The 27,992-nt window shown below is 36.2% G+C and overlaps 1 protein-coding gene across 1 annotated transcript; it reads left to right on the forward strand.

The window, feature by feature from the left end:
- VCPIP1 (valosin containing protein interacting protein 1) lies at positions 1-27,990 on the forward strand. Its single transcript, XM_005613087.4, has 3 exons — positions 1-3,167; positions 13,146-13,232; positions 23,060-27,990. The coding sequence occupies exons 1-3, from the start codon at positions 455-457 to the stop codon at positions 23,926-23,928; spliced, it is 3,669 nt and encodes a 1,222-aa protein (XP_005613144.1). The 5' UTR covers positions 1-454; the 3' UTR covers positions 23,929-27,990.
- Positions 27,991-27,992: the final 2 nt, after the last annotated feature.

The following is a 27,992-nucleotide window of genomic DNA, read 5'->3' on the forward strand; positions in this document are numbered from 1 at the left end:
ATTGCCTTCCTCTTCCTCCTTGCCGTGGGCGCTGAACCGCTTGGCCTCACGATATTTGTAGTTCTTTATGGACCCAAGATCTTAGCACTCGATGGCCAGGAGAGCGGCTAGAAGACTCTAATTCCCAGAGGGCAGAGCGGAAGCTGCGCCTGCGCAGTCTCAGTGAGGGCGTGTATGTCTGTGTGTCTGGGAGAGAGCGAGCGAGAGTGAGTGAGTGTGAGTGCGGGGTAGGGTGGTGGCCGTTACGTTCGGGGCAACGGCTACGGCAGTGGAGAAGTAAGAAGAGAAACAACGTCCGGCGCTTCCGGCTTCGCTTAGGAGGAGGAGGAGCTGGTAGGGAAAGGAGAGTGATTCGCCCTGGGCCTGGACTAGACCGAGTCGGCCGGTGGGGGTCTGGGCTATGAGCCTTTGAGGTTCGCTTGGGACGCGGATCGAGACACGAGAGCCGAGCGCTATGTCTCAGCCGCCGCCGCCGCCGCCGCTGCCGCCGCCACCTCCTCCCCCTGAGGCTCCGCAGACTCCGCCGTCCGTGGCAGCAGCGGCGGCGGCTGCTCCGGGGGGCCTGTCGAAGCGGAGAGATCGGAGGATCCTCTCCGGGAGCTGCCCAGATCCGAAGTGCCAGGCGCGTCTGTTCTTCCCGGCCTCCGGTTCTGTCAGCATCGAGTGTACCGAGTGCGGACAGCGGCACGAGCAACAACAGCTGCTGGGGGTAGAGGAGGTGACCGACCCGGACGTAGTGCTACACAACCTGCTGCGGAACGCGCTGCTCGGGGTGACAGGGGCACCCAAGAAGAACACGGAACTGGTAAAGGTGATGGGCCTTTCCAACTACCACTGCAAATTGTTGTCGCCCATATTAGCTCGCTATGGAATGGACAAGCAGACAGGCCGGGCTAAGCTTCTCCGGGATATGAACCAGGGCGAACTGTTCGATTGCGCTTTGCTGGGTGACCGCGCCTTCCTCATAGAACCAGAACATGTTAACACGGTGGGCTACGGCAAGGACCGCTCCGGAAGTCTCCTATATTTGCATGACACTCTTGAGGATATCAAGCGGGCCAATAAAAGTCAGGAATGCCTCATTCCAGTGCATGTGGACGGGGATGGACACTGCCTGGTGCATGCTGTGTCCCGGGCTCTAGTAGGCCGGGAGCTCTTCTGGCATGCCTTGAGAGAGAATCTTAAACAGCACTTTCAGCAGCACCTGGCCCGATATCAAGCCCTGTTCCATGACTTCATTGATGCTGCTGAGTGGGAGGACATTATCAATGAGTGCGACCCTCTGTTTGTACCACCCGAGGGTGTTCCCTTGGGCCTGAGGAACATCCACATATTTGGCCTTGCCAATGTGTTGCATCGCCCTATTATTCTCTTAGATTCTCTCAGTGGCATGAGAAGCTCTGGTGATTATTCAGCCACCTTTCTGCCTGGGCTCATCCCTGCAGAGAAGTGCACTGGGAGGGATGGTCATTTGAACAAACCGATCTGTATTGCATGGAGTAGCTCTGGTAGAAACCATTATATTCCCTTGGTAGGCATAAAAGGGGCTGCTTTGCCCAAACTCCCCATGAATTTGCTTCCTAAAGCTTGGGGTGTGCCTCAGGACCTTATTAAAAAGTACATCAAACTTGAGGAGGATGGTGGTTGTGTTATTGGAGGAGATAGAAGTTTGCAGGATAAATACTTACTTAGGCTTGTTGCTGCTATGGAAGAAGTCTTTATGGACAAACATGGTATCCATCCTAGTTTGGTTGCTGATGTCCATCAGTATTTCTACAGGAGGACTGGAGTGATAGGAGTTCAGCCTGAAGAAGTCACAGCAGCTGCTAAAAAAGCAGTAATGGATAATCGCCTCCACAAATGTTTGCTCTGTGGTGCCCTTTCTGAACTTCATGTTCCTCCAGAGTGGTTGGCTCCAGGAGGGAAACTGTATAACCTGGCAAAAAGTACTCATGGACAGCTGAGGCCTGACAAAAATTATAGCTTTCCCTTGAACAACTTGGTTTGCTCATATGATTCAGTCAAAGATGTTCTGGTACCAGACTATGGATTGAGTAACCTAACAGCTTGTAATTGGTGCCATGGCACATCTGTGCGAAGGGTCAGAGGAGATGGGTCTATTGTGTATTTGGATGGGGACAGAACTAATACTAGGTCCACTGGTGGCAAATGTGGTTGTGGATTCAAACATTTTTGGGATGGTAAAGAATATGACAATCTACCAGAAGCTTTTCCTATTACTTTGGAATGGGGTGGAAGAGTGGTCAGAGAAACAGTATATTGGTTCCAATATGAAAGTGATTCATCTTTGAATAGTAATGTTTATGATGTTGCAATGAAACTTGTTACCAAGCACTTTCCAGGTGAATTTGGGAGTGAAATCCTAGTTCAGAAAGTTGTCCACACTATATTGCATCAGACTGCCAAAAAGAATCCTGACGATTATACTCCTGTAAATATAGATGGTGCTCATGCCCAAAGAGTTGGAGATGTACAGGGACAAGAGTCGGAGTCGCAGCTCCCAACTAAAATTATTCTTACTGGACAGAAAACAAAAACTTTGCACAAGGAGGAGTTAAACATGAGTAAAACTGAAAGAACTATTCAACAGAATATTATGGAACAGGCTTCTGTAATGCAGAAACGGAAAACAGAGAAGTTAAAACAAGAACAAAAAGGACAGCCCAGGACTGTTTCTCCCAGTACCATTCGTGATGGTCCGTCCTCTGCACCTGCTACCCCTACCAAGTCTCCTTATTCACCAACAACTTCTAAGGAGAAGAAGATCCGAATAACAACTAATGATGGACGACAGTCCATGGTTACTCTTAAGTCTTCAACAACCTTTTTTGAACTTCAGGAAAGCATAGCCAGAGAGTTCAACATTCCTCCATATTTGCAGTGTATTCGATATGGCTTTCCTCCCAAAGAGTTAATGCCACCCCAGCCAGGAATGGAAAAGGAGCCAGTTCCTTTACAGCATGGTGACAGAATTACAATAGAGATTCTAAAAAGTAAAGCAGAAGGTGGTCCGTCTGCTGCAGCACACTCAGCCCACACTGTGAAGCAAGAAGAGATTGCTGTTACTGGGAAACTCTCTTCTAAGGAACTTCAGGAGCAAGCTGACAAAGAAATGTACTCCTTGTGTCTTTTAGCAACATTGATGGGTAAGATCAATTTAACTCAGCTGGTATTTTTTAACTTAATTGTGAATATGATAGTTTCTGTGTTATCCTTGTGAAAAAAACAAACAAACTGTGGTCTTCGTAAAAACTATTTGATTATATATTTTAGGAGAAAATTATTTTCTTTAGTTTTTGGACAGTTAATGGATAGACGTTGGTGTGATTCTCTATTGAGTAAATATTAGGGAAACATAAGTAAGAAAGTGAAAGTAATCCCTTAACTGTCACCAGGTTATTTAAATATAACTTATTCTTGTAATTGTTTTTTTAAAAAAGGCTTATAACGTATCCATTTGGAGTCTTTTTTAATTTTTTTCCTCCATTTGGCTGTATTGAGCCTGCCCACTTTGCCCTTTTTCATTTATTTTTAAATTTTATTTTCCTGCATATCATGTGATTTCAGGACTTCCTGTTTGATGAATTGCAGTTTCTGGTGCTTATATTCTCACTGCACTTCCACCTCAGTCTCTCTCCTCCATTTCCTGTTCTCCCTTTCCGAGTTCATCACATTTTTCTTATCTGTACATTAGAATTTGTGTTTAAGTAATTTCCTTGCTCACTGACTCTTTGCCATTGAATGTAATGAACTATTATAACTCATGAGAAATGTAAGAAACAGAGGTAGATGTTAATGGGATTGTTGAAGAAGCATTTCTTTTTAATAATTCAGCATAAATTAAAGGAAAATATATTATCAACCAAATATGTAATTTAAAACTTTAGATGATTTGGGATATGATTCAATGGTGCACTTTTTTTACATCATTTTTATTTGCTTAATCTTTGTTTCTAAATCACTGTTAATATGCTTTATTAAGGCTTAAAGTAGAAGTAAAATTTAGTTATATTACATATTAGAAGGACCTTCTTTTTGCTGAGATTAGAATTTTCAACTAGAAAAGTGATCTGGCTTTTTATTTTGTTTTCTAAGAGTACTAAATATCGGTGAATTGGGCCTTGACCTACCAAAATGAAGATTATTTATTGCTGGCTTGTTAAGTTTGGGGGCCTAGTCATTAACACGAGGTCTAAAAGCCCTGTACAAATTTACAACTTGATATTGCTGATTTTATTTTGGCAGACATAGTCATTGAATTGGAGGATATATTCAGAAATGTACTAAGCACTTTACATATTTCTCTCTCTCAGAGTTTTTAGTTTCTTAGAGACTGCATTGAATAGAGGAAAGATTGTGTGATCTTTGGAGTCAGAAAGACCTAGAATTTGAATCTTGGCTCCACTACTCATTAACTTAGTGATTTCAGGCAAGCTGCTTAACTGCCTAGTATTTCAGTTGCCTCTTCTATCCAAAGTTCCCCTTGTAGTAGATAACACAGGGCAACAGTAAAGTACTCACAGAACTCTGAAAATTAAATAACATCAGCACAGAATGAATAAAATTAGACATACGCAGAAGGCACTTTAAGAAACCAGCAATCTCCTAGGTCAAAAATAAGAAAGACAAAGTCTTCAATAGAAGATGAATTCTTGAGTATGTGGCTCCTATCATTTAACCTTGGTATATCTAGGTTAACCTAGTATAATGACCAGCAGGTAATAGCCGCTTTGAAATGTTTTTTATTGAATTAAATAGGTGACTAACATATCTAAAGAAAGGCTGTGTCAGCAGAAATGGAATGGATGGTCAGCATTGAACATTGAAAAAGAGTTCAAAAGCAGAATTTGGCACTATTTATATACTGCTGTACAAAGGGAAAAGATGCATCATCTGGGGTTCATGAAAATTCTGGTAACTAGAAACGTAATTTCTGTTGAGGGGTAGGAATATTTGATCAGCCCTCGCCGTGGCCTGGCTGAAAGAGCTGTATCCCTTCACTGATTCTGTATCTATCACGTATGTATTCTGATCACTCATTTAACTTCCTGATATAAGTATTGATGTACAAGTGAGAGTGCAGATGAGGATTATGTTCATTTGGAAGGCTGTGTTCTCCATTGTAGATTAATAAATTGGTGTGGGTAAGATTATGATCAGTAGTCTAAAAGTCTGGTCAGCATGATAATATATTTCCTAATGAAAATTAGTAAAGTATAATTCTGGTTTATAACTAGTCACTTTTTGAGTTTGGTTTGAGGTTTCTGGACCTGAATATCTGAGTACTTGACTGTGGACTGCAATGAGTTCACCAAGATAATGTCTTCCTTTTATGATCCCTTCCCTCTTCATCTCCAACATTTATATTGTTGCTGCTACAAACCCACACATTTCTTTAAATCTTCTACTCCCAACACAAACTTTGAACCTAAAGAGAGGGTTTTGCTAATTTTATAGTGGTAGCACTTGAGAGACTTTCTGTTTTAAAGTAGTAAGACAGTGCTTGGCCTGTACTTGTCCCTCTATAAATATTAGTATTCTGTCTCAAATTCTTTTATAACTGTGTCTGAATTATGTAGAAGATTTTCTTAATGAAAAGTGATGTATTTATAAAAAAATCAATTTGGGGATGGTTATATGCACACAACCTTATGTAAGAAGTGCTGGGGAACTACTGATGTTTAGACTGGGGAGGGCTGGAAAATGAAAAGTGACAGGATTTATTTAGAAAATTGCAAATTTTAAAGTGCAGAAATTACCTTGTGAATTACCAAATGTGAGCTAAGCTTCTGCTATGTTTGTTTAGAAAATAACTAATTAAACTTTATGTTGTTCGAGTAGCTGGCTCCTTCTCATTTAGGTTTAGGCTTAAATACCACCTTCTTACAGAGGCTTTCTTCTGATCACCTTATCTAAGGGTTTGAGAGACTTGTTAACCATTCTAAGTAGGTCCCCTCTATCCTTGTACCCTGTTCATTTCCCTCATATACCCATTACAAATTTTCATTATCTTATTTGTTGGTTTACTTATTCATTTGCCTCCCCCACTATATTATAAACTCCACAAAGGCAGAGATGGTAGCCTGTTTTATTCACCCATGCAATACCCTATCACCTAGTACAGGGCCTGACACTTACAAGGTGCCAAATAAATGCTTGTTGAATGAATGAATGCAGATTATTTTCGCAAATTGAATGTCTGCTATGAGTTAGAGACTGTGCTGGAGATACAAAGATGAATGAGACTCAGTCCTTGCCTTTCCTAAACTTACCTGCAGGATTTCAGGTGAGGGCATCCCCTACTTTTATAGCTTTCATCAACAGATTTCCAGCTTTCTTTTCTGTATACATAAAAATTGTAAAAGCCAGGACCGGCCTGTTGGCACAGCGGTTAACTGAGTACGTTCTGTTTCGGCGGCCCAGGGTTCGCCAGTTTGGATCCCAGGTACACAAAAAATTTTACAAAAAATTGTAAAAGCCATATATATGGAATTGTATATCTTCATTAAATAGGGTGACTGCTTGATAGCCAGGGACATGTGTTTTTCTCTTCTTTTGTTTTTAAGTAGAGTATTTATTAAATAGAATTTATATCAACAAGACAGTAAGTTAGTGCATCAGTCTTTTGCTCATTATGAACCATTCATGGAACTAGTCACTTTCAATCTTATGACAGTCGTTTAAAATGAAATAACAATGTTCTACCTGTAGTAGTTCATAGGTTTTAATCTGCTTTATCCAGACCACTTGGAGGTTATTGAACAATTTTTGCAGACTGTAATTTTCATTATTTATGTACTATGTGAGTGACTAACTCTGGCATTGCAAAATATGTTACTAACTTTTCTGGTAGACCAGTTTTTTGTGGATTTTCTTTGTGGTAGATATCCACCATAAATACTAAGCTTATTTCTTTTTTCTTAGTGTTGTATTCCACTAAGTTTCGAATTCATTTTTTTCAAGAGATAAAGACAGATTTGTGAAAAGTGAAATTTGACAGTTTGGAGTTGCTTTAATAGAATTAGGCTACTTGTTATATTTACTCCACTTCACTACAAAAGGTTAGCAGCCTTTCAGGAGTTGAGAAGCTTGTTTGATTTTTATATAGTTTTTATCTTCCTGAAAGAACTGGATGAGTTTTTAATATACATTTTTAAAGTGCACACTATTTTGTAATTTTGTAGTACCTCTTGATGTTGTAACTGCCTTAGAATTTTCCAGAATCGCACTTGAGATTCAAACACTTATTTGTTAGATGACCTTGGGTCTGAATATCATTATTGCATCTTGATTTTTTTCTTCAAATGTTGAGTTAGGGGCTGGCCCAGTGGCATAGCAGTTAAGTTCGCATGTTCCACTTCAGGAGCCTGGAGTTTGCTGGTTCAGATCCCGGGTGTGGACATGGCACTGCGTGTCAAGCCATGCTGAGGCGGCATCCCACATATAAAGAAGTAGAGGGAGGCCGGCCCAGTGGTGCAGTGGTTAAGTGTGCACGTTCCGCTTCTCAGCAGCTCAGGGTTCGCCGGTTTGGATCCTGGGTGTGGATATGGCACCACTTGGCAAAAAGCCATGCTGTGGTAGGTGTCCCACATATAAAATAGAGGAAGATGGGCATGGATGTTAGCTCAGGGCCAGTCTTCCTCAGCAAAAAGAGGAAGATTGGCAGTAGTTAGCTCAGGGCTAATCTTCCTCAAAAAAAAGAAAAGGTGTGAAAGACAGTCTCAAATCTAGATAATACTTAATGTATATGATTATTCTTTAATGCCATCTGATAGGCCTTCTAATTGATTTGTATACAGCATACTGCTAATGGGGAGCAGTCATAAAGTTGAATAAAAAACAATACATATAGATATATCTTAAGATTAATGTGTATGTTGTAAATGGTGATTTTATACTATCATACTTTGAAGGTTAAGTTAAATATTGATTCTATTCCTCTCTGCACTCAGCTACTTTGATACCTTTTATTTTCCTTCATGTTTTTCCAATTACAAGATAATATTTTTAAAAATTCAAAGAATTCCAGTATAAAGTAAAATATGATAGTTCTCTTTAACATTTGCACTCCCTGAGAGAATCAGGCTCTGTGTGTGCGTTTGTGTACACATTTGCACACAGTTAGGTTTGTGTGGGTGTATGATAAATGTATCTTTTAATGCTGATGACACTAAAAGCTGTATGGGGTGGATACACTTACGGGACTGATTATAAGGAGAGAAACAGGCATGCCTTTCTTAGAAATGGGTTTGACTATTGATAAGGTGGATACGTTTTTAGATGGGAGGATCTGCAGGAAGGGTGGAGAGATGGCAGCAATTCTTTCAGCTAATGAATACCTTTAGGATTCCTTCTAGTAGAAACAGTCCATGTTCCTATTTAAATTTACATTTTGGTCAGTTTCTTTTATGGTCATGGATACTTGAGTTCTGAGTTAATTTTAGATATTTTTTGAGGGGGTCTTTAAAAATATATTTCATACAGATCTTAGATTTTTAAATTTACTCTCTTGTTTCATAAATTGCAAAGCAGAAACTTGAAATTGTCTTTTTAAATATCTAAAGTCTGAGAGTTGGAATGATGAGCTTTTAAACTCACTTTTAACCCTATGATTTTATTATTAGTAGAGAAAGTTAGAAAAATATAATGTTTTAAAAAATGTTTCATTTTAACATACTTTTAAAAAATTACTTCTTATTAAAAAGGAAAAAAAAATCAGATAAACCAAAAGAAGAACCATCCATAATACCACTGCCATATATAGCTACTGTTTGGGTAGGAGAATTGAAGACTGTTAGGAGGAAGGATTTGAGGAAGACAAGGTGTGAATAGAGGTTATCTATGATGGTGGTGCAGACTTTCTTCTACATTTACACACACACACAATATATTGAATGTAAGTGTTTTACTGTTGTAGTATAAAGAAACAGTTGAATTATATAGTAAAATTAATTGATGACTAACAGGAAAATGTGAATTAATATACTATTTGCTAAGTGTTTTATCAAACTGTTCCTATTTTCTAGAAGTTTGTTTTCTAATGAAATGGTAGAAAAATAATTCTCCCCCCCACTTCTTTCCTCCTGGGGAAGATTGACCCTGAGCTAACATCTGTGCCCATCTTCATCTATTTTGTATGTGGGACGCCACCACAGCATGGCTTGAAGAATGGTGCGTAGGTCCGCGCCCGAGATCTGAACTTGCTAACCCTGGGCCACCAAAGCAGAGCACATGAACTAAACCACTATGCCACCAGCCCATCCCCCCCTCCACCCTTTTAAGATCTACTCTCTTAGCAACTTTCAAATATGCAATACAGTATTATTAACTCTAGTCACCATGCTGTACATTACATCCCCATGACTTACTTTTATTTTATTTTTTTAAGTTTGTCACCTGAGCTAACAACTGTTGCCAATCTTCCTTTCTTTTTCCTGCTTTTTCTCTCCTAATCCCCCCCATGCATAGTTGTATATCTTAGTTGTGAGTCCCTCCAGTTGGAGCATCTGGGATGCCGCCTCAAGGTGGCCTGACGAGCAATGCCGTGTCTGCGCCCAGGATCTGAACCAGCGAAACCCTGGACCGACAAAGCAGAGCGCACGAACTTAGCCACTTGGCCACGGGGTGGCCCCCAACTTACTTATTTTATAACTGGAAGTTTATACCTAAATGTCATTCCCATTATTTTTTCTATGACTTTCTTTTATTAGAATAATGAAGAGGTACAGATGGTACCATTAGTTGTATTTTATCCATATAACATTGAAGAACAGTTATCACTGTGCTGCTTCAATTAAGTTTTTCTGGGCTTCTTTCAGGTGTTGTTAAAAGGAAAAGCCTCATTTATACTATTCATTCATATAAATTCATTCAGTGAATGCTAAGAGTGCTACTGTCTTTTCAGCACTGTGTCAGGCCCTGGGAATAGAAAGTCAGATAGGCCACTGACCTTTTCCTGAATCTGAAAAGCTTCTAGTCTAGAAGGGAAAACAGAAAAGTAAGCTAAATTAACCTGCAGTGTGATAAGGGCTGTGGTATTCATTTGCGTAGAAGGTACCTACTTAACAACCACTGTGAAGAATCCTAGAGGAAGTGACACCTAAGTTGAGTTTTAACGAATAGACAGCAGTTACTGGCCTTTGGGGAACTGGAGCAGTTTCGTGGTGCTACTTTGTAAAAATCAAGTTAGGGTATGATGAGAAATGTGAGATAGGAGAGAGGGCGAGAGTTCTTAAAATTCCTTGTATGCTGTAAAAAAGGAGCTTGGATTTTACCATATGGTTTTGGTGAACCATTAAAGGTTTAACTCTGAGGGCTGTATGGCGAAGGGAGTTGGGGAAAATAAGATCAGAAGGAAAACTAGTTATGAGGCAGCAGCAGTAATTCTATTCTCAAAACTAGTTATGAGGCAGAGGCAGGAGATGGACCTGAACCAGGGCAGTTGTAGAAGGGATGGAGAAAACTGTGGTGGAGAGCCATATGAGACTGACAGGGGCCTTGTGCAAAGTGTCACAATCCCAGCTTCCTAATCTCTAATCCTTCCTTGGTTCTATTACCAACAAACATGACTTCAGTGGAATTATTTGTATACCAAAGGAAATAATTTGCCTTTTTTTGCTCCCAACCAGCTATTGATGCCATGGAAAAGACTATGGATAGTTTTGTCAAGTTTGTTGTAACCCAGTTTGGTCTCTCGTAGAGGTTTAATATCAGTGGAAAGGTTATAAGCTATACACAGGATTCAAATCCTGGCTCTGCTCCTTACTGTCTGTTTGCTCTTAGAAGAATTATTTAAGCTCCTTGAGCTTGTTTCCTTGTCTGTAAAAGAGGGCTTAGTTGTGATGAGAACTATGAAAATGAAACTGTGTGAAGTGCCTGCTCAGAGCTGGGTAGATAACAGAGGTTTAGATGATAGTTATCCTTCCCTTAAAGCATGTATAGAGCATGCATACTCATTGGGGCCATATCCTCTCTAGGGGATGAAAATTGGTTCTTGGGAAGAGGGAGAAGATGAAAAAAATCTTGCTCTATTTAATGAATAAAGCTCAGATATACGTGTAGTACATGTACAGATAGTGTATCTGTAGTATTCAAACATCATGGTGGAGGCGGATTAGGAAAATGTCTGAAAAGGATCCTTGGGGGAAGGTAATGAAAACAAGGTTGATAAACACTCCAATAGAGTTCTTACTTGGATTTCTGCGTGCTTAAATAAGGAATAGTTAGGTATGTAAAGTACTAAGGAATGCCATTTTTCCTACTAGTAGTTAGGTGGTCAGTTGTGAGGAGTTCACTATTTTGGCACCTGTTCAGATTTTTACCAAAAAAATTGTGCTACCATATAATTTTTTGATATCCTTTCCAAATAAATGATATCCTAGAGTATTTTATAAAATACTAAGTACATTTAAGATAACATTGATAGGGGCCGGCCCCGTGGCCAGTAGTTAAGTTCACGCGCTCCGCTTCGCATCCCGGGGTTTCGCTGGTTGGGATTCTGGACGCGGACCTGGCACCGCTCATCAGGCCATGCTGAAGCGGTGTCCCACATAGCACAACCAGTGGCACTCACAACTAGAATCTACAGCTGTGTACTGGGGGGCTTTGGGGAGAGAAAAAAAGAAGAAGATTGGCAACAGTTGTTAGCTCAGGTGCCGATCTTTAAAAATAAGAAAATCAGTATATTGGGGGGGAAAAGATAACATTGATAATAACTAAATGAAAGGTTATCACCAAAGAAATAATTTATCCAAATGAAGGTTAATAGGTTCAGCAATCAGAACTTCTACCAGAAGTTATTAGCATTATGTATTTGGGGGCTCTTATTTGTATTCAAAATTTAAAATTAAACTTCTGTGAGCCTACCCTTAAATATAGCCATATTTTAGTTGTACTGTATCATTAGCAAATGAAGTGTTTTGTGTAAGTAAATGTTCCAGTTAACTGAAACTTCAAGCGCCAAAGCTTTTACAACTTGTAAACTTTAAACTGATATGCTGAGTGACTTTAGCCAATGCCATGCAAATTCGTATTCCTGTTGATGGATGTAGGGAGAGGTTAGAGCTCTGAGAGATTGTAGGGACATTGTGATTAATTCACATCATCAGTAACCTCCATTCAAAGCTCAGATCCAACAATGTAAACTTCTAGTAGGAAAGATGAAAGTTAACCTTTCTTTGTTAAAATTGACTAAAAAAAAGTCTTGATTATAGAAGTAGTACATATACATTATCAGATTGGAAAATAATAAAAATATAAAGAAACAAAAACAACCATATTTGACAAACCAAAAATAACTTTAATGTTCCTTTCATTCCTTGTCAACTTCTTGGACAGTGGTTATCACCCTTAACTTTTTCTTTGAAACTTCTTATTGAAATAGGCACTGTCAGAGGCTGCTTTTGAAAAAATATTTTTGTGAAATGGTGGTTTGCTTCTGGATATTTTGTGGACTGCTAAAGGTTATTATAAATCTCTTCAACAAGTCATTTCCCCCCTAAATTTCTACTTAAAAAAGTCAACTTTTAAGAACAAAATACAACACTAATTACTTATCTTCAGTCTACCTATTTACTTTTCTCCCTAGCCCCTTCCATCTATTTTTGTTTGGTTTTAACATAAATATAGAATATACAATTTTATATTCTACTTTTTAAAAATATCTTTCTGTAACCCTTTCTGTTGTTCTAGTCCAAGGCTGCAAACTACTTTCCTTTGAACTGGATTGAGTCTTCAGATATGTTTTGTTTAATATGCCCGGTATTGACGCATGCAGTTTTTAAAAGACATTTTTAAATTAGTTCTTACATTTAAAAATTGAGAGAACTCACATTAAAAACCCTGATTTCTAGCTTCTCTTGAAAAGCCGTATGGTCTTGAAACATCAGGCCAACACTCTTCCATCAGAGCACTTGGCAGTGGCTGCCATCTTTGATGGGCTGTGCATTTTCTAGTGTCAAATAGTCCCGTCACTCCATGTCATCTCCCTATATGTTATACCAAACTGCATCACTCATTTAGGAGGTCTGCCTTGCAGTTTCTGTTCGAGGCCAATCCATATTGAAGCAACTCTGGGTTGAACTCATTTGTTTGTTGCTAACACTGTATCTGTTTTTCTCTTACAGGAGAAGATGTATGGTCTTATGCAAAGGGGCTTCCTCACATGTTCCAGCAGGGTGGCGTATTCTACAATATTATGAAGAAAACCATGGGTATAGTTAATTTCTGATTTTATTCTTAGATAAAATATCTCCACTCAAGCTATTAGATAACATATCTCAGTTCAATTATAAGATTAAGAAAGTTCAGATAGTATTCTTCTGAAACTGTTTCCAATGTTAATGTTAGGTATATGGTCTTCTTTGGCAGTTGGCCTAGTTAAAATGGATGATTATCCTGATATGGTCAGCGATGTTTTCTGCTATAATATTAATAAAAATCTTCTGTCACTTTCTTGCTCCTGTTTTCTCACTTAAATTATGTATATGATTTTTAACAACTACAGACAAATTGTGAAGTTAGAAGCACTTCGTTATAATGCTAGTGACTGTCCCAGAACCAGAAGAGATGGTATTTTTGTTGTTGTTGTTGTTGTTGTGTTTTGGCTATGATTATTGTATACCTCAGTGCTTTCTGGGTTTTAGGAAACAGCTCTTTTACATTTATCTTCTTTTCACATTGTGTGTTCATTGTTTGTAAAGATATGTGGAAGTATATAACTGTATCTTCAGAGTTTTAAGATCTTAAGAGAGAGGTTGCTGGAGTGTGTGTTTGGAGTTTTTTCAAAGAATTGATGTGAATGCTTTTAGCCCCAGACTTTATCAGTCTGGCTTATTTTACTTCTTCATCTACCTCTGTAGACATTAAGTACATAATCTCTATTTTATGATTTTTATCACTTCCTCACATACTTTTTTTTCCTTCTTAAAAAAGAAAAATCCCAACTTGGCTGTTGTAGAAATATTCAAACATATGTAAAAGTAGCAAGAATAATATAATGAACCCCTTTTACCCACCACCCACTTCAACAATTATCAGTATGTTTCTACCTCACTTCTCAACTGGACTATTTTAAAACAAATTGCAGACATAATATAATTTCATCTCTAAGAACTTCAGTATGTATCTCTAAAAGTGAGAATTCTTTTTTTTCTTTTTAAAAAATAACCACAGGGGCTGGCCCCGTGGCAGAGTGGTTAGGTTCGCGCGCTCCGCTGCAGGCGGCCCAGTGTTTCGTTGGTTCGAATCCTGGGCGCGGACATGGCACTGCTCATCAAACCACGCTGAGGCAGTGTCCCACATGCCACAACTAGAAGGACCCACAACGAAAAATATACAACTATGAACTGGGGGGCTCTGGGGAGAAAAAGGAAAAACAAATAAAATCTAAAAAATAACCACAATACCATTATCACATCTAAAAAATATGAGCAGTAATTTTTAAAATATCACCAAATATCCAGTCAGTGTTTAAATTTCCTTGATTTTTGATTGTCTTAAGAAACGTTTTTTTCTCTTGGTTCATTTGAATTGGGGACCAAAGGATGGCTGACTGGCTGGCTTCCTTCCATACAGTAAAATTAATCCTTTTTAGGTATACAGGTAGGTGAATTTTGACAAGCATATAAAGTCATGTAACAATCACCACAATCAAGATATAAGATATTTCCATCATTCCAAAAAGTTGCCTTGTGCAGCTTTCTAATTAATCCCTTACCCCTACCCCCAGGCCCTGGCAACCTTTTCCATATCACCATATAAATGGAATCATATAGTGTAACCTTTTGTATCTGGCTTCTTTGGTTTAGCACAGGGGTTGGCAAACTACTGCCTGTGGACCATATCAGGCCTGCTGCCTGTTACATATAAAGTTTTATCGGAATACAGCCACACTCATGTTTACGTATTGTATGTGGCTGCTTTGGCACTACCATGGCAGAGTTGATTAGTTGTGACAGACACTATGTGGTCTGCAAAACCTAAAATATTTACCATGTTTCCCCTTTACAGAAAAAATTTGGCAATTTCTGTTTTAGCCTAGTACTTTTGAGATTCATCTGTCTGGTTGCATGTATTAGTAGTTCATTCCTTTTTATTACTGAGTAGTATTCCATTGTATGGATGTATCACGTTTTTAAAAATCCGTAACCAGTTGAAGGACATTTGAGTTGTTTTCACTTTTCAGCTACTATGAATAAAGCCACTATAAACATTTGTGTACAGGTCTTTATGGGGATGTATGTTTTCAGTTCTCTTTGGTAAGCAGCTAGGAGTGGGATTACTGAGTCATATGGTAAGTATATGCATATCTTTATAACAAACTTCCAAACCATTTTCCAAAGTGGCTGGACCATTTTATATTCCTGTTAGCACTGTTTTACAGTTCCTATTGCTCTGTATCCTTGTCAGCACATGGTAGTAGCAGTTTTTGTTTTTAAAACCATTCTAATAGGTTTACAGTACTCTCTTGTAGTGCTTTTAATTTGCATTTCCCTGATAACTAATGATGTTGAGCATTTTCATGTGCTTGTTTGCTATTTCTTTATTTGCCCATTTTTAAATTGGTTTGAATTTTTTTATAATTGAGTTTTTAGAGTTCTTTATATGTTCTGGCACACATCATTTATCAAATGTGTTTTGCAAATATTTTCTCCCAGTTTGTAACTTGTCTTTTCATTCTGTTAACAGTATCTTTTGAAGAGCAGAGATTTCTAATTTTGACAACCAATTTAACAATTTTTTCTTCTATGATTCATACTTTTTGTGTCCTATCCAAGAAATCTTTGCTTAATCCAAGGTCACAGAAATTTTCTTTTATATTTTCTTCTAGGAGTTTTATAGTGTTATGTTTTGTATTTAAGTTTATGACCCATTTTGAGTTGATTCTTTAATATGTTGCAAGGTATGAGTTGAGGTTCAGTTTTTTAATGTATGGATGTCCAATTATTCCAGCACCATTTGTTGAAAAAGCTATACTTTACCCATTGAATTACTTTGGTATCTTTATAAAAATCAATTGACCATGAATTATACACTTGAAAAGGGTGAATTATATGTAAAATATACATCCATAAAGTTGTTTTTTAGAAATCAGTTGACCATAAATGTATCAGTCTAGTTCTAGAATTTCTTTTCTGTTTTGTTGATCTATATGTCTCTTACCAATACTACAGTCCTGATTACTGTATCTTCATAGTAATTCTTGAAATTGGTTAGAATAAGTCCTCCATCTTTATTCTTTTTCAAAATTGTTTTGGGTATTCTAAGTGCTTTGTTTATCCATATAAATTTTAGAACCAACTTGTCAATTTCTACAAAAATGTCTGCTAGGATTTTTATTATTATTGCGTTGAATGTATAGATCAAATTGAAGACACTTGATATTTTGACAACGTCAAATCTTCTGATTCATGAAAATGTTGTTTCTCTGTTTAAGTCTTCTTTAATTTCTCTCATCGAAACTCTATAATTTTCAGCAGACAATTTTTGCAGCTTTTGTTAGATTTGTACCTAAAGATTTCATGTGTTTGGCATATTATTGTAAAAGATGCTTTTTAAAAATTAGAATTTCCTATTGTTCAATGCTAATGCATAGAAATAAGACTGGTTTTTCTGTATTGACCTTATATCCTGTGACCTTGCTAAACTCAATATTAATTCTAGTAGTTCTTTAGCAGATTCTTTGGGGTTGTCTATGTAGGTCATCATGTCCTTTGCAAATAAAAGACAGTTTTATTTCTTCTTTTTCAATCCGGATGCCTTTTCTTTCTTTCTCTTGCCTTATTGCACTGGCTACAAGTTCGGTGTTGAATAGGACTGGTGAGTGACAGTAGACATCCTTGCCTTGTTCCCGATCTAGGGAGAAGCCTTCAGCCCGTAGATTTTTCAGAAATGCCCTTTATCAGGTTGAGGACATTCCCTTCTATTCTTAGTTTACTGAGAGTTTATACTGTAAGTGGATGTTAAATTTTATCAGGTGCTTTTTTTCTGCATCTACTGAAATGATCTTACGGTTTTTCTCTTTAGTTTGTTGATAGAGTGAATTACATTGATTTTTTTCATGTTGAACCAACTTTGCATGCTGGATTTAAATTGCTAATATTTTGTTGAGTGTCTTTGTGACTGTTAATGAGGGATAATGGTATGTGTAATGACTGTTTAATCAGGGTAACGTTGGCTTCATGAAATAGAGTTGGGAAGTATTCATTCCTCTTTTGTTTTCTGGTAGGTTTTTTAATAGCGTTGATATTATTTCTTTGTTAAATGTTTGGTAGAATTCACCAGTGAAGCCATCTCTGCTTGGAGTTTTCTTCGTTGGACAGTTTTTAACTACAAATTTAATTGCTTTAATAGAGTGCTCTTGAGGTTATCCCTTTCTTCTTGAGTAAGCTTTGTTAGCTTTGTCTTTCAAGAAATCTGTGCATTGCATTTAAGTTATCAATTTTATTGGTATAGAGTTGTTTATAATATTCCTTTACTGTCTATTTAATGTCTGTGAAGTCTATAGCTATTTCATTTCTGATATTGGCAATTTGTGCCTCTCTTATTTTGCTGACCAGTCCAGCTAATGGTTTATCAGTTTTATTGATCTTTTCGAAGAAACAGCTTTTGGTTTTATAGGTTCTCTCTACTGTTTTCTGATTTCAGTTTCATTGATTTGTGCTCTTTATTTTTTCCTTCTTTATGTTTGCTTTGAGTTTAATTTGTACTTTTCTTTCTAGTCTCTTTAAGTAGAAGTTTAGATTATTGATTATAGATTTTTGTTTTCTAACATTAGCATTTGAAGCTATAAATTTCTCTCTGAGCATCCTCCCCCCCCCTTTTTTTGCATCCCTTTCTTTTTAATTTTCCATCTTTCACTTCATTCTAGCTCCTGAAATATATTGATACCAGTTAATGTTTTTTTAGAAAGTTAGTATTTAGTTAGGATTGATTATGGGGATCCCAGTAATTTGGATAATTATGCACTGTCTTTCATGCAATTGAAAATAACTTCTCTCACTTCTTTTTTGTGTGTGGGAGGGTGGTGTGGGTGGTGTGGGGATGACTCTGTTGATTATTTTCTAAATAGTTTTATGTTTCTGGTTTGAAATTATTTTAAAAATGTTGGTTGTGATGCTAAGACAACTTAACGGGGGAAAGAATAGTTTTTTCAACAAGTGGTGCTGGGGCAACTGGATATCCACATGCAAAAGAATGAAATTTGATCAAATACAAAATTAACTCAAAATATATAAAAAACCTGAGTATAAGAGCTAAAACTAGAAAACTCATAGAAGAAAACATAGGCATGAAGCTTCTTGACTTTGGATTTAGGCAAAATCCTCTTAGATATGACAGAAAAAGTACAAGCAACAAAAGGAAAAAGCAGATAGATAAAAAGCAAACTTTCCTGCTGCAAAGGACACCATCAAGAAAGTGAAAAGACAATCTACAGAATGGGAGAAAGCTTTTTGCAAGTTATATATGTTAATAGATTTGTATCTGGAATATAAAGAATTCAGCAATAAAAAGGCAAATAACCCAATTAAAAAATGGGCAAAGGGATCTGAATAGACATTTCTCCAAAGAAAATATATAAATAGCCAATAAGCACATGAACTGATACTCAGCATCATTAACCATCAGGGAAACGCAAATCAAAACCACAATAAAATAGTACTTCACACACTAGGATGGCTGTAATCCGAAAGATAGATAATAAGAACTGTTGGCAAGGATGCAGAGAAATTGGAACCCTCATACACTGCTGGTGGGAATGTAAAATGGTACCCCGCTTGGGAAAACAGTCTGGCAGTTCCTCAAAAGATTTAACATAGAGTTACTATACAATACAGCAGTTCCACTCTTAGGTATATACCCAAGAGAAATGAAAATATGCTCACACAAAGCTTGAATACAATGTTCATAATAGCATTATTCATGATAGTCAAAAGTGGAAACAACCCAAAGGTCTATCAACTGATGATTGGATAAACAAGATGTGGTATAACCATACAATAGAATACTATTTGGCAATAAAAAGGAATGAAGTACTGGTACATGCTACATCATAGATGAACCTTGAAAATATTATGCTACATGAAACAAACTAGTCACAAAAGACCATATATTGTATTATTCCATTTATTTGAAATGTCACAGAATGTGCACACTTAGACAGAGAGTAAATCAGTGGTTGTCTAGAACTGGGAGTAGGGTCAGGGGAGGAAATGGGGGTGACTGCTAATGGGTTTGGGGTTTCTTTTTGGGGTAATGAAAATGTTCTAAAAATGATTGTGGTCATGGTTGCCAACTCTGTGAATATATTAAAAACCATTCAGTTGTACACTTAAAATGGGTGAATTGTATGTGAATTATATCTCAATAGAGCCCTTATGTTTTTTAAAATGTTACCTGTGGTATTTATCCTTATTAGGATTTGGAGCTCTCGAGTAAGAACATCTGAGATCAAATTTTGGTTCTACCACTTACTAACTGAGTGACCTCTAAGTGTCAGTTTCTTTATTTGTAAAATGGGTATGATAATCTCAGGGTTGTTGTTAGGATCAAATGAGATCATGCACATGAAATAGTTAGCAAAAGGCCTGGTGCCTAATAAATACTTAGCTAATGTTTGTTATTGTTATTAGGATTCCAGCTGTTATTTGCAGAATTATTTAAAATTCTTTTGACTATAACACAGCCATTTGAAATGAGTCATCGTCAGGAAATTATCCTACCTTTCAATATACAGTTTCTTCTGTTATTTACAGTAAAATTTTATCTATTTTTAGGATGATTCATGTGACAGATCATTGTTATTCTCCTGTGGTGAAGGAATCAGAGCATGTCAAGCCCTCATCACCCCCAGACATACACCCCTACCCTCCAAAACTTGAGAAAGAATATACTTCTCTTACTTTCTTCAAATCTACCCGAACAGATAGATGGTTACATCTACCTTTGAACAGAAATATTGCCCAATATAACCAAACTAAACAGTTAATACTCTTATTCTTTATATTTGGAAAAGTATTTTAAAAGTAATTTGCTTAAAATATAGTAAGCTTCCTTGCAGGTCTTTATACAGAGATAAATGCAGAGATGAAGGGCAAATTTAGTTTTAACACTTATATAGATATCTTTAACTTTATCATGTTCAGTTTTGCTTGTGTTTGAACTTTATAAAAATGGAATTATGCTGTATACATTCTCTGTCTTGCTGCTTTTATGAAACACTTTTTCGGATTAATTCGTGTTGATGGGTTCAAGTGTAGTTTGTTGATTTTCACTCCTGCGTAGTATTCTATCATATCATTTTAATATAATTCACCCATTGTTGAATTGTTGATATGTAATATAGAATTTTTAATACACTTTGATTCTTAAAATTCAAAGGACTATATAAATTATATAGAACAAATTATGCTTAAAGGGATCACAACAAAGTATTTGTATTGATTTTTTTAATATGTATTTTTAAATTTTTTAATAATGTAAAAAGTCTAGAAACTATAGAAATGGAAACATCACCTATAATTTCTATATATTTGTCTTATGCTTGCATACTTTTGGCATGATTGTAGTTATGGTACTTAGATTTGTTTCTTGCTATTTTACCATCATGCACATTTTACTGTATATATGAGGCATCATAGATTTCTCCTTTATATCAATATTAATAGCTGAAAATTACTTCTGTCAGGTAGATAGACCATAATTTTATTAACCATTCTCTTCTTGTTGAAAGCTTCAGTTGTTTCCAGTGTGTTGTTGTAAATAATACTGAGATGAACATGTGTGAGACTATGGTTCTTTCCAGGGATAGCCAAGGGAAAGCACCACAGAAGCAGCCTGGAAACAATTACAAAACCTTTTTGATCTAATAGAGGAGTTAATTATTGACTGCCTGGGGCCAGCCCTGTGGCATAGTGGTTAAGTACAGTGCATTCCACTTTGGTGGGCCATGTTCACAGGTTCAGATCCCTGGCACGGACCTACACCACTCGTCAAGCCATGCTGGGGCGGCACCCCACATACAAAATAGAGGAAGATTGGCACAGATGTTAGCTCAGGGCTAATCTTCTTCAAGCAAAAAAGAAAAAAAAGAGGAAGATTGGCAATGGATGTTAACTCAGAGCCAATGTTCCTTACCAAAAAAAAAAAAAAATTTGTTGACTGCCTGATTTATATTAGGCACTGTCATATGTGCTTTTGCATGTTTTTTTCATTTAATTCTCAAATAATCAGTGAAATGAGTAGTATACTCATTATTATACTTACCTGATTGTATTATAATGATCTGTTTGCATCTGTCTCCTAAGAATTACATTTTATTTTTGAATCTTCAGGGTCTGTTTCAGGTCCTGGCACAGAGTGAGGCTCAATAGATACTATTTATTGAAATGAATATTTAAAAGCTTTGCCTAGAGCCATCCCTGGCCTTACCATTCAAAATTCTCTTCTTTGCCACCTTTGTCTCCTGAGCCATGGTTTACAGTCTCTGAGGTAGGGGATTGGTAGACAGTAAACTGATTCCAGGGTTGTACCATGAAAGGTACTATTTAGACCAGATCTCTGATTTTAATTTTGTATGTCTGTTTTTGTCAGTTCTCTCTGCCAAAAATGTGGTTCCAAGAGGAAATTCTAGTTGGATTTTTATTAACTGATACTTTACTTACCATTGAAGTGAATGTTTATTTGAAATTCCTGTATGTTATTTATTCACTTGCAGTTTAGTTCTTTTCTCTGGTTATTTGGAATATTCACAATGAGATACATTAGAAGCATTCTATAGCTTTTTTCAGTGGAGGAAGGAACTGTTCTTAATAACCTACAAAACTGGAGACTACTTAAATGCCCACAAAGCATTCCAGAGTTCACGCGTTTTCCCCCTCTCTGAATTTCTATCGCACTTACTAACAATTTCATTCATTTTTAACTAGTTTGCTTTTGCCTTTATATTTTACCATAAACATACCCATATGTACCATGTATTATTAAAAGTTCTACTTCAACTTTTTTTAACATAGCAATCTATGGTTTCATAAAATTTGAAACTCTTATTTTTGCATACTTGGAATATGCTTAGAGTGACAAATTTAAAATGTAAGGATATTGGATAGTTTAAAACACACTTGCAATTCTTTATACCCAGGCTGGAAAAAATGTAAAATTTTGGAATACCATGTAGTGAGACCAAACTCCTCAACTAGAAAGTAAAGAGAAGCCTGCTTTAAAGTTTTTATCCTCTGCTTTGCTCTCGTTGACTATGAGAAGTAATCGCAGTGGGCCATTTGAGGAACATCCATAACTCAGGCTTATTTTGGTGGGTCTGACTTACCAGAGAGGAATAAGAGTAGTAACATGAAATATAAATATTTCAAAGGATTTGAATTGAATATCTTTTTAATTTATTGTGACTGTCAGTTCTTGCAGTTATCCTGAAGTCACAGTGCATTAATCTTAGCTCTCCTAAATGTGCCCCTATAACTACTACTTTAACTATGGAATTTCTTATTTTGAAAGTTCATATTTTTTATATTTGTGAAAAATATACGTCTTTGGCACACTGAGGAAACAACTTATATTCTGGTATTCTGTAATGCAGTAGAATTACTTTTGATTTTTAATTCAACACGCTATGCAACACGTTTGTACAACACTTTGCCTTTATAGTATATTTGTAGTTTATAATTTAAATCTTGGTAAATGAAAGTATATTTTCTTATTGCTTTACTATAAGCAATTGCTTTACTATAAGCAATTGCTAGTGTTTTCCTTATAGCTCAGCTCTTTGTTTCAAGCCCCTTTCCTAACTTTGTAATAGGTTAATCAAATTTTTTTAAAAAACATCCCATGGGGAACTACTTTAAGGTCTGTGGTGATATTTCTTTTTTGTAATAGTATTAAATTCTATAAATTATTTTCTAACTAATTTTGTTTTGAAAGCTATCTGTAAATTATTATTGAAAATTCACTATTTCAACTATGGTTGTCTTTGCTACACTTTTTAAGTACGATTTTAATATGTTAAATGTCTTTTTCCCTTCTTTAGGTATGGCTGATGGCAAACATTGTACTTTTCCACATCTGCCTGGCAAAACCTTTGTCTATAATGCTTCTGAAGATAGACTGGAGTTGTGTGTGGATGCTGCAGGACATTTCCCCATCGGTCCTGATGTTGAAGATTTAGTTAAAGAGGCTGTAAGTCAGGTTCGAGCAGAGGCTACTACAAGAAGTAGGGAATCAAGTCCCTCACATGGGCTGTTAAAACTAGGTAGTGGTGGAGTAGTGAAAAAGAAATCTGAGCAACTGCATAATGTAACTGCCTTTCAGGGAAAAGGTCATTCTCTAGGAACTGCATCCAGTAGCCCACACCTTGATCCAAGAGGTAGGGAAACCCCAGTTGTAAGGAAGCATAGCACAGGGACAGACTTTAGTAGTAGTTCCAGTAAAACAGAGCCTTCTGTATTCCCAGCTGCTCCTAGTAACAGTGAGCTTATTCGAATAGCTCCTGGAGTAGTTACAATGAGAGACAGCAGGCAGCTTGATCCTGATTTGGTTGAGGCCCAGCGAAAAAAATTGCAGGAAATGGTTTCTTCTATTCAGGCTTCGATGGACAAGCACTTGCGGGATCAAAGTACAGAGCAGTCACCATCAGATCTTCCTCAAAGGAAAGTAGAAGGTGTGAGTTCTGTGAAGTCTGGGAGTCTTCAGACTGGCTTACCTGAATCTTTTTCTTTAACTGGTGGCACTGAAAACTTGAATACAGAAACAACTGATAGCTGTGTGGCGGAGGCACTGGGAGCAGCATTTGCCACAAGGTCAAAAGCACAAAAGGGAAATTCCGTGGAGGAGCCTGAAGAGATGGATAGTCAAGATGCTGAGATGACAAACACAACTGAGCCAATGGATCACTCTTGATTTAATTAGAGGCTAATAAAGGCAGAATGTTTATTGTGAATATGTAATATTTGTTGGCTGGGCCACATAACTTGATTAGTCATTAAAAATCTTGTACGTATATAATTCAAAGATTATATCTTGTTATTCAGTGCATGATCGCAGTGTGTGATTGGCAATAGCTTTTAATATACTGCTGCCCAGGCTGGCTCTGAATTCTTATAAATTAGTTAATAGATCTGCTGAGATGAGTTTCTTACATATATGTGGTTCATTGGAAGTTCTTTGTAATTTTAATTCCACGAAAGTCTTAATGTTTCAAACATAAAAATTCTCTTGCTTAAATATGTTTGATTTCTGAGAAGGCTAGAACTGGGGGAGAAAGGAGATTTTGCTAATGTTGATGTCATCAAGGTAACCATCCCACATATGTATTAGAATGACAAAAGAGTTATGTAAATTTGAAGGTTATCTGAACTAAATTGTATCTTAAAATTCATAAAAGGATTTATTAGACTGGGTTCCTGACATTTCTGTGAACGTAAACACATTCATAGAGATATGTATTCTTGGTGAAAATATCTTGAGAATAGAGGGTAATAATATAACATTTTGCTAATTTGAGCAAGGTTAGGGGGAAAATATCTATTCTAGAATGATAAAGTCAATGTGATTCAGTAATGTTGCCGTCTGAGCCAACACAGCCAATTGTGTGCTCTGTTGTTGATAATATGTTACTGTTATTTTTTGAATCCTGGCCTGGTCAATTTTTTTTTTTTTTAATCTTGCAGAAAAGTTGATTGCAAAGTGTGGTAGAAAATATAAAAATAATGGTAGCAGTAGTTAATCTCTAATTTTCAGAGTTTGTCAGATTCACAGAGAATTTATAAATAAGAATTTATCTTTATGAATGGGTTACATTGTTCCACAATTTTGATCAATGGTATTTAAGCTTGTATATGCTAAGTGTCTTTGAGCCCCTTTGAACCAAAAATGTTTCCTTCTTTTCTTAGAGTCCATTAGATTCTCTTTATTTGTTGGCTTTACCTGGATTTGGATGCAAATTTTACTGCATCATACCCTGATCAACTGGGCATTTGCTTAAATAGTGTATTCATCAAATCTTTAGTGCCAGTTTCCTCAAGAAGCACCTTTTCATGCTTACTCCTTAAAGACAAAGAATGTTTATCCCGAGATTGGTATTGCACTATTTTATCCTATTCTGCAAATCTGTATTCTGAAATGTACATTTCAATCCATATTTTTCCCCTGTTCACTGAAATTAAGTTGAATTTGAATGGATGAAAGACAAAATGTATGTTAATACAATCTTATCTAGAGCATTCAAAGCCTGGCTGTCTCTGTTTGCACATGTAACAGATGCAGAACTATGTTTGCATTCTAAGAAAATGTACATCAGAAAGTGTATTATCAGGTGTTTAAAAATCTCAACCTGTTGATTCATGAGGAATACAGACAGTACTTTAACTTGTGTTTCCAAATAGGGGAGGTTTTAGTTTTCTTTCTATGAAAGTATCTCTGACTGAATCTACTTACTAAATGAACTACTGCATTTTGAATAAGGAAAGAATGGAGAATCTAGGCATTTTCCAGGTAATATCTGAGCAAGATGTATATTTGGATTAGTTTCATCACCATATCACATTTTTTAAACCATATTTTGTCTCCATTCTTCTTCTAAATTTACTTTCAAGTGTCTTTCTCTGTATCTAAATAGAAGGAAAATTTAGAACTTTTATATTGTGTACTAGTTTTGCATAAAGAACTGCAGCTACCAAATAATATTTCCCATTTAGTTAGGATAGATGGCTTCTGTGTATTAAACTGAAAATTACAAATATCTCTAACCACTATAATTATTTTTGGCTTTTTCAGCCACTGAAACATGTACCCCCTCCCTTTTTTTTGTTAGTTTAAATACAGGAAAATTGTTTAACAAGCAAATGCACTGCTTTCACGTAAATGATATAATCACTTTTCTTTAACATTTTCTTGACCTGTGGCTTGATAATGTTTAGTTAATAACTGACAATTACACTCTCCTAGCATAATGTAAAAATATCAGAGACAAATAATTTTATCTCCCTATTAAATACTTGCACTTAGTCAAGTTAGAATGCACCTGTGAACATTAAGAGATGGGCTTAATCTCTGACAACACTATTAATTTCTCTTGCCACAGCAATGCTATTTAGAAGCTGGTTAGGTATAAATATTATAATAATAGTTTGGGTTCTCCCTTGATAAGGAATAAAAGACTTGATTCTGAGAATGGTCAGATTTCTTGAAATTAGTTTAAATCAGCTGATCTTTGATGGGGTAATTAATGGTTTTTGAGAAGTGGGCCAGGTATCATCTTCACAAAGACGTTTTAGAGCAGAATTTCTTTAAGTTCTTAAATATCATCCTTTGTCCTTCCATATGACTCTAGAATGATTATTTTTTAGTACTACCATTTGTGATTGCCACAACTTTGAGTCCAAGCTAGAGATCATAAATCAGTTAAAATATTTTTTTAGCCTTAGATGTAACATTATAATTCAATCCTATAATTAAACTGTTTTTAGTGTTTTACTGAAAATCGGAGTAAATTGTAAATTTTTTTCTTCAGTAATCCATTTTATAGTTAATCATACCAAATTTGAATCGATGACTCAAAGTCCAGGTAGAGTTGAAGATGGTGTATGTCTAGAATTCTAGTAGTGAGAAACTGGTTGAAATTGAAGAAAACAAGACATTGCCAAATATTATGAGCTAGAATATAATAAACTTCAAGGGAATGGTTACTCAGGAACTAGTTAAAAGAGCAAGCCTAAGGCCCACTTCCCCCCCCCTTTCACTATGTTTCAGGTATTTTATTGGAAAACGTTAGAATAAAGACCTGAGAAATTTAGCAAATGCTATTGACTGTGAAATTTGCTTTCTATCTTTTGATGATTTTTAGTTTGGTTTTTACAATCAAGCCTAGTGCTTGTAATTAAGATATATATTAACCTGAAATGCATATTCTCAGTCACAGGTCCTTATTGTCATTATTTCTAAGTATCTAACTTCATTGGAAATGAGCAGACTTTTGCATATGGTCTCTTACCTCAGGGAAGATCACTTGCTAGCAAGTCATATACTACTAATGACAGGTTTTTCAGAATTGTACTGACACCACGTTAGCTACTAAATGCAAAATTTATAACAGTATTATTTTATGTAGTTACCTACTTATACTGGCTGCTAGTGAACGTTTCTTTAAAAATTTAGACCTCACTAATAACTAACCTTTAGGTATGAAATAAACTTGTAACTTCTGTCTTTAATTATGCTTTGGTCAGTATAGTGACAATATCATAAAATGTTTATTTCAGAATATCAATAGTTTTGTCTTCATTTTTCAACAGGAATTTTAATTGGCCCCTACTTAAAATACTGCAGAGCAGATTTTGAGAGGTATCATCATTCTCAAAAGAGGGTTTCCATATTAAGATTTTCATAAAAGCCTTGCAAAATCTGATTAAACTCCACTCATCTTAATGTGAATTTAAAATGACCTTTTCTAACAGTGGTTGTGAGATGCATACTCTTAAGTTGGGTAGCCATATCTCACATTTCAAGGTTATCATATAATTTTAAAAAATTGTCCAACCTCAAGGCTCTTCACAATTAATACAATTAATATAAGAACTTAGTTTTTCAAACCACAACTATTCACTTGAAAACATACCATAGTAGAATGTTTACTTAAGAAATAAAATAACAAAAGAGAGCTATGTCACCAATGCAAGATTTATACTTAATTGTAAAGTTCTGCCATTCTTAATACTTCTTGGAGATGCTAAGTGTTTCAATTCATATTTAATGATGCTTAAATCGTGGGAATTTTAACATTTGTTCTAAATAGCAGAAATTGTAAAAATTGTGAATTATTGGAGAAAATGCCATTACTTGTATATCTGACATTTAATTTTTTTAATTATGGAGTCTACATGCTTTTGTAGTATAATATTAATACAATGATTATTCTCTTGTAAAAGAAAACTAGTAAAAGAAAAACCGTTTTAGTTGATGTTATC

Source organism: Equus caballus, chromosome 9, assembly GCF_041296265.1.
Source record: "Equus caballus isolate H_3958 breed thoroughbred chromosome 9, TB-T2T, whole genome shotgun sequence".
Classification (NCBI taxonomy): Eukaryota; Metazoa; Chordata; class Mammalia; order Perissodactyla; family Equidae; genus Equus; species Equus caballus.